Source organism: Scyliorhinus torazame, chromosome 8 (genome assembly GCF_047496885.1).
Source record: "Scyliorhinus torazame isolate Kashiwa2021f chromosome 8, sScyTor2.1, whole genome shotgun sequence".
Classification (NCBI taxonomy): domain Eukaryota; kingdom Metazoa; phylum Chordata; class Chondrichthyes; order Carcharhiniformes; family Scyliorhinidae; genus Scyliorhinus; species Scyliorhinus torazame.
In genome coordinates this window covers 175,072,909-175,086,989 of record NC_092714.1, presented here as the reverse complement: position 1 = coordinate 175,086,989, position 14,081 = coordinate 175,072,909, and the positions used below count along the sequence as shown (strand labels likewise).

At 47.3% G+C, this 14,081-nt stretch overlaps 1 protein-coding gene across 1 annotated transcript in view; it reads right to left on the bottom strand.

The window, feature by feature from the left end:
- Positions 1–14,081, bottom strand: part of LOC140428896 (piezo-type mechanosensitive ion channel component 2-like) — a 319,011-nt gene that overhangs the window by 244,728 nt on the left and 60,202 nt on the right. The window contains exons 11-13 of the mRNA XM_072515544.1: positions 10,903–11,166; positions 8,587–8,698; positions 1,359–1,540 (exon numbers count right to left, since the gene is read on the bottom strand). Of these exons, the coding sequence (XP_072371645.1) occupies positions 1,359–1,540; positions 8,587–8,698; positions 10,903–11,166 (558 nt within the window). The remainder of the gene's footprint in view (positions 1–1,358; positions 1,541–8,586; positions 8,699–10,902; positions 11,167–14,081) is intronic.

The following is a 14,081-nucleotide window of genomic DNA, read 5'->3' as shown; positions in this document are numbered from 1 at the left end:
TACCTAGAACTTCCTTTTGGGACCATCACCCTCCTTATACCTGCTCTCTGGGACACTGTACCCTGCTCCCTGGGACACCTACTAGATAATGGAGCTCCGTATCAAGTAATCTGATCTTCCTTTTTCTCACTGTTCTTCTTTCTTCTGCGCAGGGCCAGTCTTCTGCCTGAAGAACGTAAAAAGGTTGTGCTGCACACGTGTGCCTATTTCCTAGCTGGTACCTGCTCAAAAGGTCTGAAGATCATCGGGAAATGGATGTCTTGACTCTGAACTTCAAATTATGCTAAGTATAGGTTTCTTAACAATAGTACCTATGCTACAATTGACCCCTGTGTCTGATCCCATCATGTACAATAACCGGATTGGGATTGTCCCTGCGTCTGATCCCGTCATGTACAATAATAATATAATAAGCTTTATTACTGTCACAAGTAGGCTTACATTAACACTGCAATGAAGTTTCTGTGAAAACCCCCCCAGTCGCCACACTCCGGCATCTGTTTGGTTACACTGAGGAAGAATTCAGAATGTCCAATTCACCTAACAGCACGTTTTTTGGGACTTGTGGGAGGAAACCGGAGCACCCGGAGGAAACCCACACAGACACGGGGAGAACATGCAGACTCCGCACAGACAGTGACCCAAGCTGGGAATCGAACCTGGGACCCTGGCGCTGTGAAGCAACAGTGCTAACTACTGTGCTACCATGCAGGATTAGGATTGTTCCCTGTGTGCATTACAATTAATTATAGCGTCTTGGGAGACATAATTTCTCATGTGTTGTGATTGTTGTGGGAGTAGTCCACATTTGATTCTGTTAAGTACAATAACTGGGGCGAAATTCTCCTACCCGCCCCGCCACATTTCTGCGCCGACCGGCCGGCGGGAGTCTCCGTAACACCGGCCGGTCAATGGGGTTTCCCATTGTGGGGCACCCCCACGCCGTCGGGAAACCCCCGAGCGCCGGCAGAACGGAGACTCCCGCCGGCGGAGAATGACGCCCCTGATGTCAGAAAAAGTATACTGGGGGCTGGGGGGGGGGGGGGGGTTTGTAGGCACCTTGGTCTGTTGTAACATGGCAATTTAAGGGATAGTAGCATGACATCACTCGAAGGGAAGTGTGTCATGTGATCCAGTCTTAGTTTCATTTTTGGCCTGTGGACAACTGACACAGCTCTGCCGCTGGTATCTGGAAGCATTCTGAGTATGCATATATGTTCCCATGTACTTGGTCTAAATAAATGAACCCACACCATGTTTACCCAATCCCTTATGAGTGATTGGTGCCTTCATATCAATATAAGAACACAGCAGGTCCTGTGTCGAGTGCTAGATAGAAATAATGAATGTATACCTACCTGATACAGTGCCACGCAGAAGAGAAACAGCATGATGTAGAGAATTTTATATACCACAACTCTGCCATTGAAACTAATAATGACAAACATGGCTGTGCAGAAATAAATCCAGTATTTTATCAATAATCCCTTAACCACAGAGCCAATCACTGTCATCAGAGTGTTGTCCTTTTGTGTACTCTCTGTAGACACAAGCAGAAAGATGACATGTTAACTCTCAACACTTCTGCTTCGCTCCAACACTGAACATTTCACTCAAAGTGGTTTTGAAATTTGGAACTCAATCCTGAAAGTATTCTGGGACACATAGGACATCCAAGACTGAGATTGATAGAGTTTTGTTCATTAAAACTATCTACGATTATGAACCAAGGAGGCTGAATGGAGTTAAGATTAGGCATGAAAGCACAGTGGTGCAGTGGTTAGTGCTGCCGCCTCACGGCGCCGAGGTCAGGTTCGATCCCGGCTCTGGGTCACTGTCCGTGTGGAGTTTGCACATTCTTCCCGTGTTTGCGTGGGTTTCGCCCCCACAACCCCAAAACAGATGTGCAGGGTAGGTGAATTGGCCATGCGAAATTGCATCTTAATTTTGAAAAAATGAATTGGGTACTCTAAATTGAAAAACCAAATAAAAAGATCAGGCATGATTTAATAGAAGGACAGAATTGAGCCGACGGGCTGAATGGCCTATTCCCTTTCTTACATGCATGCCTACCCAAGCCAAAGAGTTACTGTGGAGACTATTGATACCAGTGAGACTCTTCATTAGTTTTCAGGCTTGCTAACAGCCCTCTTCTTGTGGATAGAAGCTACACTTGCACCATGGACCCCCCAGGGGAAACATAGCCGCAAACAGGAAACCTGATTCTTGAACTTCAGACACGGCAACTGGAAAGGAGAATAGTGAATCTCACACCACCTACATAATTGCAGTCATTCTCATCTGATTCAGAAAGATACAGAGAAAGGGAAAGTAAATGAAGTTGAAGTACAGATTAGCCATGAGCTAATTGGATGGTGGAACTGATCTGGGGGGCTTAATGCCCTTCTTCTCTCCCTACATCAATCCCTGTCTTCCCTTTGTTCCTTCCCTATCGACGGGAAAAATTCTGTTGAAGAATCGAGTGTCTCAACAGGGGGACTGGAAGTGATCCAGACTTCCGCTCAGATGCCAGAGAGTTGGCCACACACAATCACACAACAGCCAACCAATTAGTATTCAGGTCTGAGCGGCCTGGCCAATTGTGCCTCAGGTGTGAGCAGGAAATGAATGACCCCACCGTTACCTCATGCGTTCAAAGGTCGGGATGCAATATTTAAATGACGTCCAAACATGCATCCACTCCCTGCAAGCCAGCACCACCAATCTGGCTGTCGCTGACTCAATTTTCATCTTGGGAGTATTGTAATCCCCTCTCCACCTGCCAGCTAAGGACCCCTGGAGTTGCAGCCACTTCCTCCCCTCTTTATCTGTTGATGCCAATCAGCTGTTGCCACCCCATACCAAAGTGGACAAATGTATCAGTTCAGAGAACGAGTGGCCATACGGATTGGTGATGCCTTCCTGCAGGTTTTCCGCCAGGCCGTCTGGGAATGTAAGGAGGTCCTGGTTCCTAGGCACTGGTAGCAGGAGACCCTCCCTGGATGGAGACCGCAGGGGAGGTGAGCTATGGTAGGGTCCACAAACAAAACTGCCAATGCCACAAAATGGTCAATGTCTTCCTGTGCTCTCCAAGGGTAAATGACATGTTATTTGATTTGATTTATTATTGTCACTATAATAAGTATACAATTAGTATACAGTGAAAAGTATTGTTTCTTGCATGCTGTACAAACAATGCATACCGTACACAGGGAAGGAAGGAGAGACTGCAGAATATAATGTTACAGTTATAGCAAGGTGTAGAGAAAAGATCAATTTAATACGAGGTAGGTCCATTCCAAAGTCTGATGGCAGTAGGGAAGAAGCTGTTGAGTCGGTTGGTACGTGACCTCAAATTTTGGCATCTTTTTCCTGATGGAAGAAGGTGGAAGAGAGTATGACGGGGTGCGTGGGGTCCTTAATTATGCTGGCTGCCTTTCCGAGGCAGCGGGAATTACAGATAGAGTCAATGGATGGGAGGCTGGTTTGCGTGATGGACTGGGCTACATTCACAACCTTTTGTAGTTTCCTGCGGTCTTGGGCAGAGCAGGATCCATACCGAGCTGTGATATAACCAGAAAGAATGCTTTCTATGGTGCATCTGTAGAAGTTGGTGAGAGTCGTAGGTGACATACCAAATTTCCTTAGTCTTCTGAGAAAGTAGAGTCGTTGGTGGGCTGTCTTAATCATAGTGTCGGCATGGGGGGACCAGAACAGGCTGTTGGTGATCTGGACACCGAAAAACTTGAAGCTCTCGACCCTTTCTACTTCATCCCCATTGATGTAGACAGGGGCATGTTCTCCACTACGCTTCCTGAAGTCGATGACAATCTCCTTTGTTTTGTTGACATTGAGGGAGAGATTATTGCCGTCTCACCAGTTCACCAGATTCCCTATCTCATTCCTGTACTCTGTCTCGTCATTGTTTGAAATCCGACCCACTACTGTGTCATCAGCAAATTTGAAAATCGAGTTGGAGGGGAATATAGTAAGGTTATAAGGAGTGATATAGTAAGGTTATAAGGAGTATATAGTAAGATTATAAGAGTGTTATAATCATTGCAAAGTGTCTCTCGTGAGGACATTAAGCAATGTTAAATGTGTGAGTGGGGAGGTATGCCAGACAGGAATTTGGGCTCCATGCCTCAGCACCAGGTGAAACATGGGGACTGAATGTGTGTAAACCAGTTCACCCTGTGGAAGTTGTACTAGTTGCAGGAAGGTGAGCATGTGGAGCATCTAATAGGAAGGTGCCATTGATTGTCAAAGGGACTAGGTGTCGATTGAGGTGACACTCCAGCCTTCTGGCTGCCTTCAGGACAAAAAAGAGTGCATAATATCAGGGATCACTCCAAGGCTGGTGGTGGCATCCCTGACAGGCGCATATCAACCCCTGCAGAGGAGGAAACACTCGAATTGGCTAGGAAACAGGACAAATGCTCAGTTACAGACAGCGAAGCTGGAATGTCAGCACAGCAGAGTGGATATCTCCAATTTCATGTCAAGAACCTGGCATACAGGTGATACAGTGCTGGGAAGCAGGATTGTCATTTGACCTGATCTAGTTCTTTATGTTCTCCACTGCAGGTCCTCACAATCTGGAGGGATGTCAACCCCAACAATGCAATACATCCTCCATCTGTGAGGATGATAACACAGAACATCCAGAGGATGGACTGTCACATCAGTGTTCTGTACCCTCCTCCAGTGCAGTCAGTCACTTCAGTGGGAAAGCGTTCATCATTAAACTCAGGGTCACAATCCACTGAGCATACCACACACATGTGGCTGATGGAGGATGTGACGGCCAAAGTCCCTGAGAGTCGGAGGACTGCTGAAGACTAGGCCCCATGCTGAGCTCCAAGCTGATGGCCGGGCTCTTGCAATAGCCACATATAGCTAGAGACGCAGAATATCTGATGGAGATGCCAGAGGCTATGTGCAGCCTTGAGTGAATGCTGGAGTCATCATCCCAACCGTGAGGTCGGCCGTGTTTCTGGTATGTGAGAAGATGGCTTCCTCCACAGAGAGGCTCATGACTACCATGGAGATTCAGGTCCAGCAGAACACTCAGTGGCTGCCGGATATCAGCCCAGACCTATATTTCCATTGCTCTCTCCATGGGCATTATACAGAGGTGACTAGGCAAGAGGGTACAAGGCACCATGACCTCCCTCCTGGTGCCCCTTCTCCCCTGGGAGTAAGGGGGTGCCATTACACACAATGAGGGAGGAGGAGCGCCAGCCAGTTACCTCTCACGGGGATCTTTAAAGGGCGCACCAAGCTGACACTCCTCCTCATCACTGCCAGTGATCACAGTGCCTCCAGTACATGAGGCCAATGAGGGTGTCCCTGCACATAAGGAGACTCTCAACAGGCCAGGACCCTCTCAGTCATGGGCCTCACTTTCTTGGCCCTCTATCAACGTGGCATCGGCAGTTGGAGTCACACCATTTATTATCTCAGGCTGTTCTGATTCTCCCCCTTGAGATGAATGTAGAAATTGTTACATGCTATATTTTATATTTGTGGCAGTAAAGCTATTAAAAACCCTGGTTTGAAATACAAGCAGGCAGTGTGTCTAATAAAGCGGTAATTAAGGTGGTGTAAAAGATTGAGGTAAACAGTCATTCAAACCTCACTTGGCTACAGATAAAAGGCTAATGAAACTTTGCTTATATTTTGGATGGTTCCCTGGAATATAGATAATTTATGAGGGATTGTATTTTCAGGATCCTCCTGTTGAAACCCTGTTTTCTACTTTCCTTTATTTTATTTTTTGCATTATCCATGGACGATTAATGGGCCTGTGCCTTTAATGTAGGCTTTCCCTTTAATTCAGGCAGGACAGATTAGTGATGACTCAGTTTGACTGACTTGGCTGGTGGCCAATGAATTGGCTCGAAATGCTGGGCTTTGACGACAGCCAGTGGTAATTGGTTCTGATTTCTCTGGAATGACTCCCTCCCCAGTAAGGCTGGATTTATTTAGTTTCGCTTTCAGTTCAGAAGCTGGAAGAAGCATCTCGGATTTTCTCTCTCCAACATCTGATGAGATCTCTCTACAAAATCCAGTGTAAGAATTATTTTCTTTCTCCAGTAAGGCTGGATGCCATTTTAGTGAATCTGCAAAGGATTGAGGTTAAAACTTAGGCTGTAAGATGGATTTGATGTGAGACCAAGAGTCTTAAGAGAGAAGTAGTCTCAAAGATGGACCTTTGAGCTGAAGGCCCAGTTTAATAAAAGTTAAAGTGCCTCCCCAAGAGGAAATCCTACTGCCTGTGAATACTGAATGAAGGTTACTATCAGAAGACCATCACCAACTGTACACCGGTGGCTTTGATCAATCAGCATGATGCGAGGGGACTCTGCTGCGAAGAAATCAACATCCAAAGCAAAGGACTCATCCATTTTAATATTAATCCATATTACTTTGACCCCTTCCATCCTTTGTTTGTCTGCCTTGTGTGTGTGTGTGAGTTGAATGTGGGACAGTAAAGGGGGGAGGGTAGAGGTTAGCTTGCTGATATCCATTGTAATTACTGCATATTTCATCTTTATTTCTGTTATAAGTAAACAGTAATTATTTTTCAACTTACAAACCTGGTGACTGTAAATTATCAGGCAGCCAAGAGCCAAAGAATTCGGAAATTTTATATGAATTATTGGCTAATTCACTTGTGTTGGGACTACAGGGCCTGTGGGGCTGGAATCAACCATACATTAGCCCAGGGTATCACATCAGTATTTTGTCCTAGCTAAGCAGGTCAATGGAACTTAGTGGGACACAGATGATGTAATTAATGGGAGGAGCCATGTCTGCTGTAGTTTTTCAGTCTGTTGTATAATTTTAACTTGAACAGCAGTTTTCTACAGGATTTGAATCTGACAAGACAACTGTAGTGGATCTGCTCTTGAAAGGGTCTATCTCTAAACATATCTACAGATAAGCAAGTAAGCTGTTGTGTTAACTTTATTTCAAAGTGGCATTCGAACTGTATTGGGCTGCTTAATTGGAATTAATGTCAGGTGTAGATAGTAAGTTCAAGCTTTTCCTTTAATTTAAGAACTGATTAACTTAACGAGAAAGGGATCTAGTTAGGCCAATTGGAAATGGGAAAGAAATGGCAAAAAAGGCCATGCAAAAGCAATGAGAAATGCTCAAGGAGATCATTAGGGTACAGCAGACCAGACATATTCCTCAGGAAGTTAACAGCAAGAGCTGGAATTCTTCGGGTGAGCAGGAAATGCAAAGCTAAAATGAAATTTATAATAAAAAGGTCTGTGACAAAGCTGCAGAATTTACTGGAATTATAGCAGGAAATGAGGGAATTCAGCCAGGTGGAGAGACCAGAGAAGCTGAGATGTCTCTTCTTAGAGGGGGTGGATTTTATAGAAGTGTGAAAATGCCTGAGGGATTATGGTCGAAGAAATAAGGAGAAAGTGTTTTCAGGTTTAAGATAACTGGCTCAAGATTCAGAGCGGAGCTGCGGAAACATTTTTTACACAAATCACAATGAGCTGGAAAGCAATGTGTCTGAAAGGCTGGTGGAAGCGGATTTAACTCGCAAAAGCAAATTGGAACGCTGCTTGAAGAAGGAAATATTTATGGTGCCAGGGGAACAGAACAGAGGAGTGGGACTAATGAATAGTGCTTTCAAAAATCCAGCACAGAAATAATGGGCTGAATGGCCTCCATTGGCACTGCAAAGATTCTGGGGCCGATTCTCCAATATGGAGTCAAAGTGTTCGCTCCGTCGTGAACGCCGTCGCGTTTCACGACGGCGTGAACCGGGCCCGGGTACGACCAATTATGGCCCCCACAGGGGGCCAGCACGGCGCTGGAGCGGTTCATGCCGCTCCAGCCTCCTTTCGGGCCGCCAAATGGGCGCCGCTCCAACCCGCGCATGCGCAGTTGGGCCGTGTCAACCTGCACATGCACAGGGGACTTCTTTAGCGCGCCGGCCCCGACTCAACATGGTGTCGGTGTTCAGGGGCCGGCCGCGCCAGAAAGTAGGCCCGGGCGGGGGGTGGGGGGGGGGAAGAGGCCGGCCTGCCAATCGGTGGGCTCCGATCGCGAGCCAGACCCCATCAGAGGCCCCCCCCAGTGAAGGAGCCCCCCGACCATTCGCACAGAGTTCCTGCCGGCAGTGACCAGGGATGAACGGCGCCGGCGGGACTATGTCGTATTGGCGCGGCCGCTCGGCCCATCCGGGCTGGAGAATCGGCGGCCCCGCCAATTCCAGTGGCCCGTGGCCACGCCAGCACCAAATGCAAGGGTGCAAATGGCGCCGATTCACCGCACCTCGGAGAATCGCGCGCCGGCACCGTGGTGCGGTTGCGGCAATTCTCCGGCCCGGCGCGGGGCTCGGAGAATCGCCCCCTCTATGATTCTAATTAACCGATATGGACAATTTGCTAAAGTGATAATTACAGTGGAACCACATCTTCCTCTTACTCTAGCTCCCCCGGCAATTAGTAACAATGCTTATAAAGAAGAAAAAAGGGAAGTAACAACAAAAGGAATTCATGAGCTAACACTGACCACGTGAATGCCAACATTGGTGAAGGGGGAAAGCTTTCTTACCTGGCTCCTGAAGGTTTATCTCACTGAGTGATACCTGAATCCGTCTTTTCATTTTCTCTTTTTCAGTTAAGTGCTGACATAGTAAGAGCCAGAAGGTGAATGTGTAGGTGATCTGCAAAAACGGGACATGTATTAATGTACTCCCAAGTGTCAGTAATTAACTCCAGACTCAAATCCAACCCAATCCCAGTCCCGTACATATGATGTTTTTTTGTCAGGATTCATCCCGAGCAGTTCCATGACACAGGATTCTGTGCTCTTTAGGCTGTTCCCAGGGGCGCACACTAAGACAATTACCTGTTGTTGCTGGAGGATTGTCAGCTCGGTAAAAGACGCTCATTGGGCTGCCTGAACCTTGTTGGTCTTCCAGCGCAATGAGTTGTCCCTGTCTGAGTGTTGCAGACTGGCACATTCCAAAGCCCAGGACTACGTGCTGAGGGATGCACTAAAGCTCGAGGCAGCCGCCACTGAGGCTCGCTGTCTAAGACTTTTCAGCCATAGTGAACTACAGGGAATTTTAAAGAACCCCCTCAGGCTGTAGGATGCACATTGAATGTACACTGGGATTATTGCATGTATCATAAATGTATTGAAGCACCTCAAAGTGCAATTTGATCAATGTAGACAACCATTTTGAAATGTCTGTAATGTTTCTTGGACTGTATTGAAGCACGTCACAGTGCAACAAGGTGTATGTAGAGAACCTGAATATTATTGCACTTTGTGTGATGGGCACTTGGAAATATGTGTAATGTTCTTTCAGATATTTTACGAATAAAGTATATTTTTGCGAAAAAAATGAAGAAGTAGAATATGTCACTAAACAAAGACAAGGCAGCCATTCAAAACTGATAGTTTTGAATGGGAAGCAGGTAGTGAAATTGGTGAGGGTGATCTTTACAACAACCAATGGCCTTTCACCCCTTTGTTCCCAGGCAGTGATCGGATGAGTCTGATCTGCCACTTGTACCAAAGGTTGTCAAACACTTGCTGAGTCGCATCTCCCATTGTGTGCTCCCTGCTTTATTAGACAGTTATTTTTGCCTAATAACCTGTCATCCTCAATACTCTTCTCACTTCTGCTGCTCCCACAGAAATTAGAATGGAATTTCCCACTTCCTGGAAAATCCCTCGGAATGGTTTTACTTTTTCTGCTACACGACGAAAATCACATTCCTCTCGCAAAGTGATGCTGACAAAGTGGGAATATGAGTCTCAGGGAATTTTCCGGACTAAGTTTATCATTTCTCTCCAGTATCGACACTTACCCATATGTAAAATTACTCATGTCCCAAAAGAGGATTTTTAATCGTCTTCGCTGTTACATGTTTCAGATTTTTATGTTGTCTGTAAATCCTCCTATGCATCCTTACAACTTCATAAAAATCACATGGCCAATTGGGATCAGGGGCCTAGGTCGGTGCTATAAGTTCGATGTAATACCACATTCATATCCCACCATTTATAAATATTAAAAACAATTAAAACTCATGGGCTTTTCCTTTATTTGCATCCCACCAATTAAAGACTAGCAATCCGACAGCGAGTAACTCCCCTCCTGGCCCCCCAAAGCCTGTCCACCATCTACAAGGCACAAATCAGGAGTGTAATACAATACTCTCCACTTGCCTGGATGAGTGCAGCTCCAACAACACTCAAGAAGCTCAACACTATCCAGGACAAAGCAGCCCATTGATTGCTCCCCCTTCCACAAACATTCAAACCCTCCACCACCAACGAACTGTGGCATTCGTGTGCACCATCTACAAGATGCACTGCAGTAACTCACCAAGGTTCCTCAGACAGCATCTTCCAAACCCACGGCCACTACCATCTAGAAGGACAAAAGCAGCAGATACCTGGGAACCCCACCACCTGGAGGTTCCCCTCCAAGTGACTCATCATCCTGACTTGCAAATATATCGCCATTCCATCACTATTGCTGGGGCAACATCCTGGAACTCCCTCCCTAACAGCACAGTGGGTGTACCTAACCTCTAGGATTGCAGTGGTTCAAGAAGGCAATTCACCACCACCTTCTGAAGGGCAACTAGGGATGGGCAATAAATGCTGGCCTAACCAGCGACGCCCACATCCCGCAAATGAATTTTAAAAATGCACAAATCACAATCTGTTTTCTGTCCATTTAGCATCTATATTTCATACTCCCCCTGACACCAATCCTTTCCTAATAATGATGTTATACCCCCCACAGTTTCAGATCTCTGACACATCTTATTCAATTCTGATCACAATCCTGCAGTTACAATTCGCTGATGTTTAACACAATGACTTTGGGCCATGCTCCATACAAACCTTGGCACCCAGGTGCACGCACGGGGTGTTTGGATGCTTCAGGTCAAAGTCGATCAACACAGCGTCGGAGACTCTGGGGAAGAGTTCAGCCTCACTCAGCTGCAAGCCTGTAAAGAACTGTTGGATTATCAGCAAGTTCCCATAAACCACCAGGAAGGGAGAGCTCAACTTTGCCCATCGCTGACGTCCACGCAACATCCAAATCACACAGGACCAGATCAAAAGGACAAAGGTCAGCCAGCTGTTGTAAGTAATGCTCCAGATCTGAGGAGAAGAAGAATTGTTGATGAGTGGCAAAGTCTTCTCTGTGTCAAAGGTCGTCTAGTGCAGAATTGAATTGTGAATGAGGTTATCAGGAATCAGACACTAAAATTGTAAAGAGTGGTAATCTGATTGAAACATAGAAACTCATAGAATCCCTACAATGCGGAAGGAGACCATTCGGCCTATCAAGTCTGCACCGACTTTCCAATAGAGCACCCTAACCAGGTCCATTCCCCTGCCAACAACGCCCTACCCCATAACCTAACCTGCACATCCACATCCCTGGACACTAAGAGGTCATTTATCATGGCCAATCCACCTAACCTGCACATCTTTGTACTATGGGAGGAAACCCACGCAAACACAGGGAGAATGTGCAAACTCCACACAGTCACCCAAGGTGGGAATCAAACCCGGGTCCTTGTAGCTGTGATGCAGCAGTGCTAACCACTCTGCCACCATGCCGCCCACATGTAAAATTTTGATGATGTTTCCCTGCAAGAGGAAATCTAAAACTCAGTGTTCTGACATGGCCCTTTTTATCTATGGACTCCAGGCATAAGGGCAGCACGGTGGCGCAGTGGGTTAGCCCTGTTGCCTCACGGCGCCGAGGTCCCAGGTTCGATCCTGACTCTGGGTCACTGTCCGTGTGGAGTTTGCACATTCTCCCCGTGTTTGTGTGGGTTTTGCCCCCACAACCCAAAGATGTGCAGGTTAGGTGGATTGGCCACACTAAATTGCCCCTTAATTGGAAAAAATGAACTGGGTACTCTTATAAAAAAAATTTTTTTTAATTAAAATAACTTATTTGGGGCAGCACGGTAGCCTTGTGGATAGCACAATTGCTTCACAGCTCCAGGATCCCAGGTTCGATTCCGGCTTGGGTCACTGTCTGTGCGGAGTCTGCACATCCTCCCCGTGTGTGCGTGGGTTTCCTCCGGGTGCTCCGGTTTCCTCCCACAGTCCAAAGATGTGCAGGTTAGGTGGATTGGCCATGATAAATTGCCCTTAGTGTCAAAAATTGCCCTTAGTGTTGGGTGGGGTTATGGGGATGGGGTGGCGGTGTTGACCTTGGGTAGGGTGCTCTTTCCAAGAGCCGGTGCAGACTCGATGGGCCGAATGGCCTCCTTCTGCACTGTAAATTCTATGATAGTACCTGGTCACCAGACAGATTGTAGTCATACTCTTCTTAACACTTGTTTATTTGTACTACATCAAAACAGGTTACAGAGTAGACATGTTAGCTCCTAAGTATGGTGTTCCAACCTCTCTGTAGAAGATTGTAGTTTAGTCGGGCAGCATGGTCGGCACGGGCTTGGAGGGCCGAAGGGCCTGTTCCTGTGCTGTACATTTCTTTGTTCTTTGTTCTCTCTCTCGGGTCTAGCACGCACATGACTGACTGAGCTCATCATCAACTATGTAATACATTGTTAATCCTTTGTGCTACACCCAGAGCCACAGTTTCAGAATAAAGGCTTGCCCATTCAAGGTGGAGATGAGGAGGAATTTCCTCTCTCAGAGGGTCACAAATCTTTGGAATTATCTTCTCCAGAGAACAATGGGGGCTGGATCATTGAATATATTCAAGGCTGAAATAGATTAACATTTAAACTATAGGAGAGGCAAGATTTGTAGGAGTGCTGTGGGGCAGCACGGTAGCATTGTGGATAGCACAATTGCTTCACAGCTCCAGGGTCTCGGGTTCGATTCCGGCTTGGGTCACTGCCTGTGCGGAGTCTGCACATCCTCCCCGTGTGTGCGTGGGTTTCCTCCGGGTGCTCCGGTTTCCTCCCACAGTCCAAAGATGTGCAGGTTAGGTGGATTGGCCATGCTAAATTGCCCTTAGTGTCCAAAATTGCCCTTAGTGTTAGGTGGGGTTACTGGGTTATGGGGATAGGGTGGAGGTGTTGACCTTGGGTAGGGTGCTCTTTCCAAGAGCTGGTGCAGACCCGATGGGCCGAATGGCCTCCTTCTGCACTGTAAGTTCTATGATGAAAGTTGAGCTGAGGTCAAGATCTGATCAGACATGATACTGTTGAATGATGGAGCAGGGTTGAGGGGTTGAATGGCCTTGTCCTGTTTCCATTTAGGGTTGCCAACTGTGAGGTTTCATCACATGATTCCCCCCCCCCCCCCCCCCCCCACATACCCTTTGTGGCATACGGCGTTCCTAAAATTATTCACTGTGATTCACTGTGTTTAAGCAGTGAAGAAACATGAAGGGAAAACAAGTGGGATGTTTATCCAATCGGTAATCAAATTGCGAATTACATCATCAGGCTAAGGTATTGAAACTAACAGTATTAAAGTGGTTAAAAGAACTATTGGAAACAATCGGAGAGAGAAATGACTCTGTGGTATGGTGATGTTTCTGGATATGTTGAGGTGAAGTTGAGAGAGGTCTCTGTCCCACCAGCCCGTTTTCCGGCACGCCCCCGCTGGCAGTGGCATTCTCCGTTCCCGCAGCTGGAAAATGGGTGGCGGGATTCTCTAATAATGGGGTTATGTCCCCACACCCGGGGGAAAATAGGCGTGAATCACTCCGGACTTTTTTCTAGAAAGTCCGGAGTGATTCCCCACTTTTAAGGGGGCTAGCAGAGCCCTGGAGTGCTTCACACAGCTCCGGCTGCCGATATGGAGGCCTGCACGTCTGGCCGCGGGTCCGCGCCTGCGGTGCCAATCCCACGCGACATGGAGGGCCCACAGAGCGGGCCGGCGCCGAAGAAGTAGGCCCCCTCCAGATTACACATGCCCACTGATCGGTGGCCCCCGATCACGGGCCTGGCCATCATGGAGGCCCCCCCCCTGTGACGAATCCCCCTGTCCCCCCACCAGGACAGCCACCGCAGCCGCGACTCCGAGCTCCCGCCGGGTGGAACCATACGTGACCTACGCCGGTGGGGACTCGGCCAGAC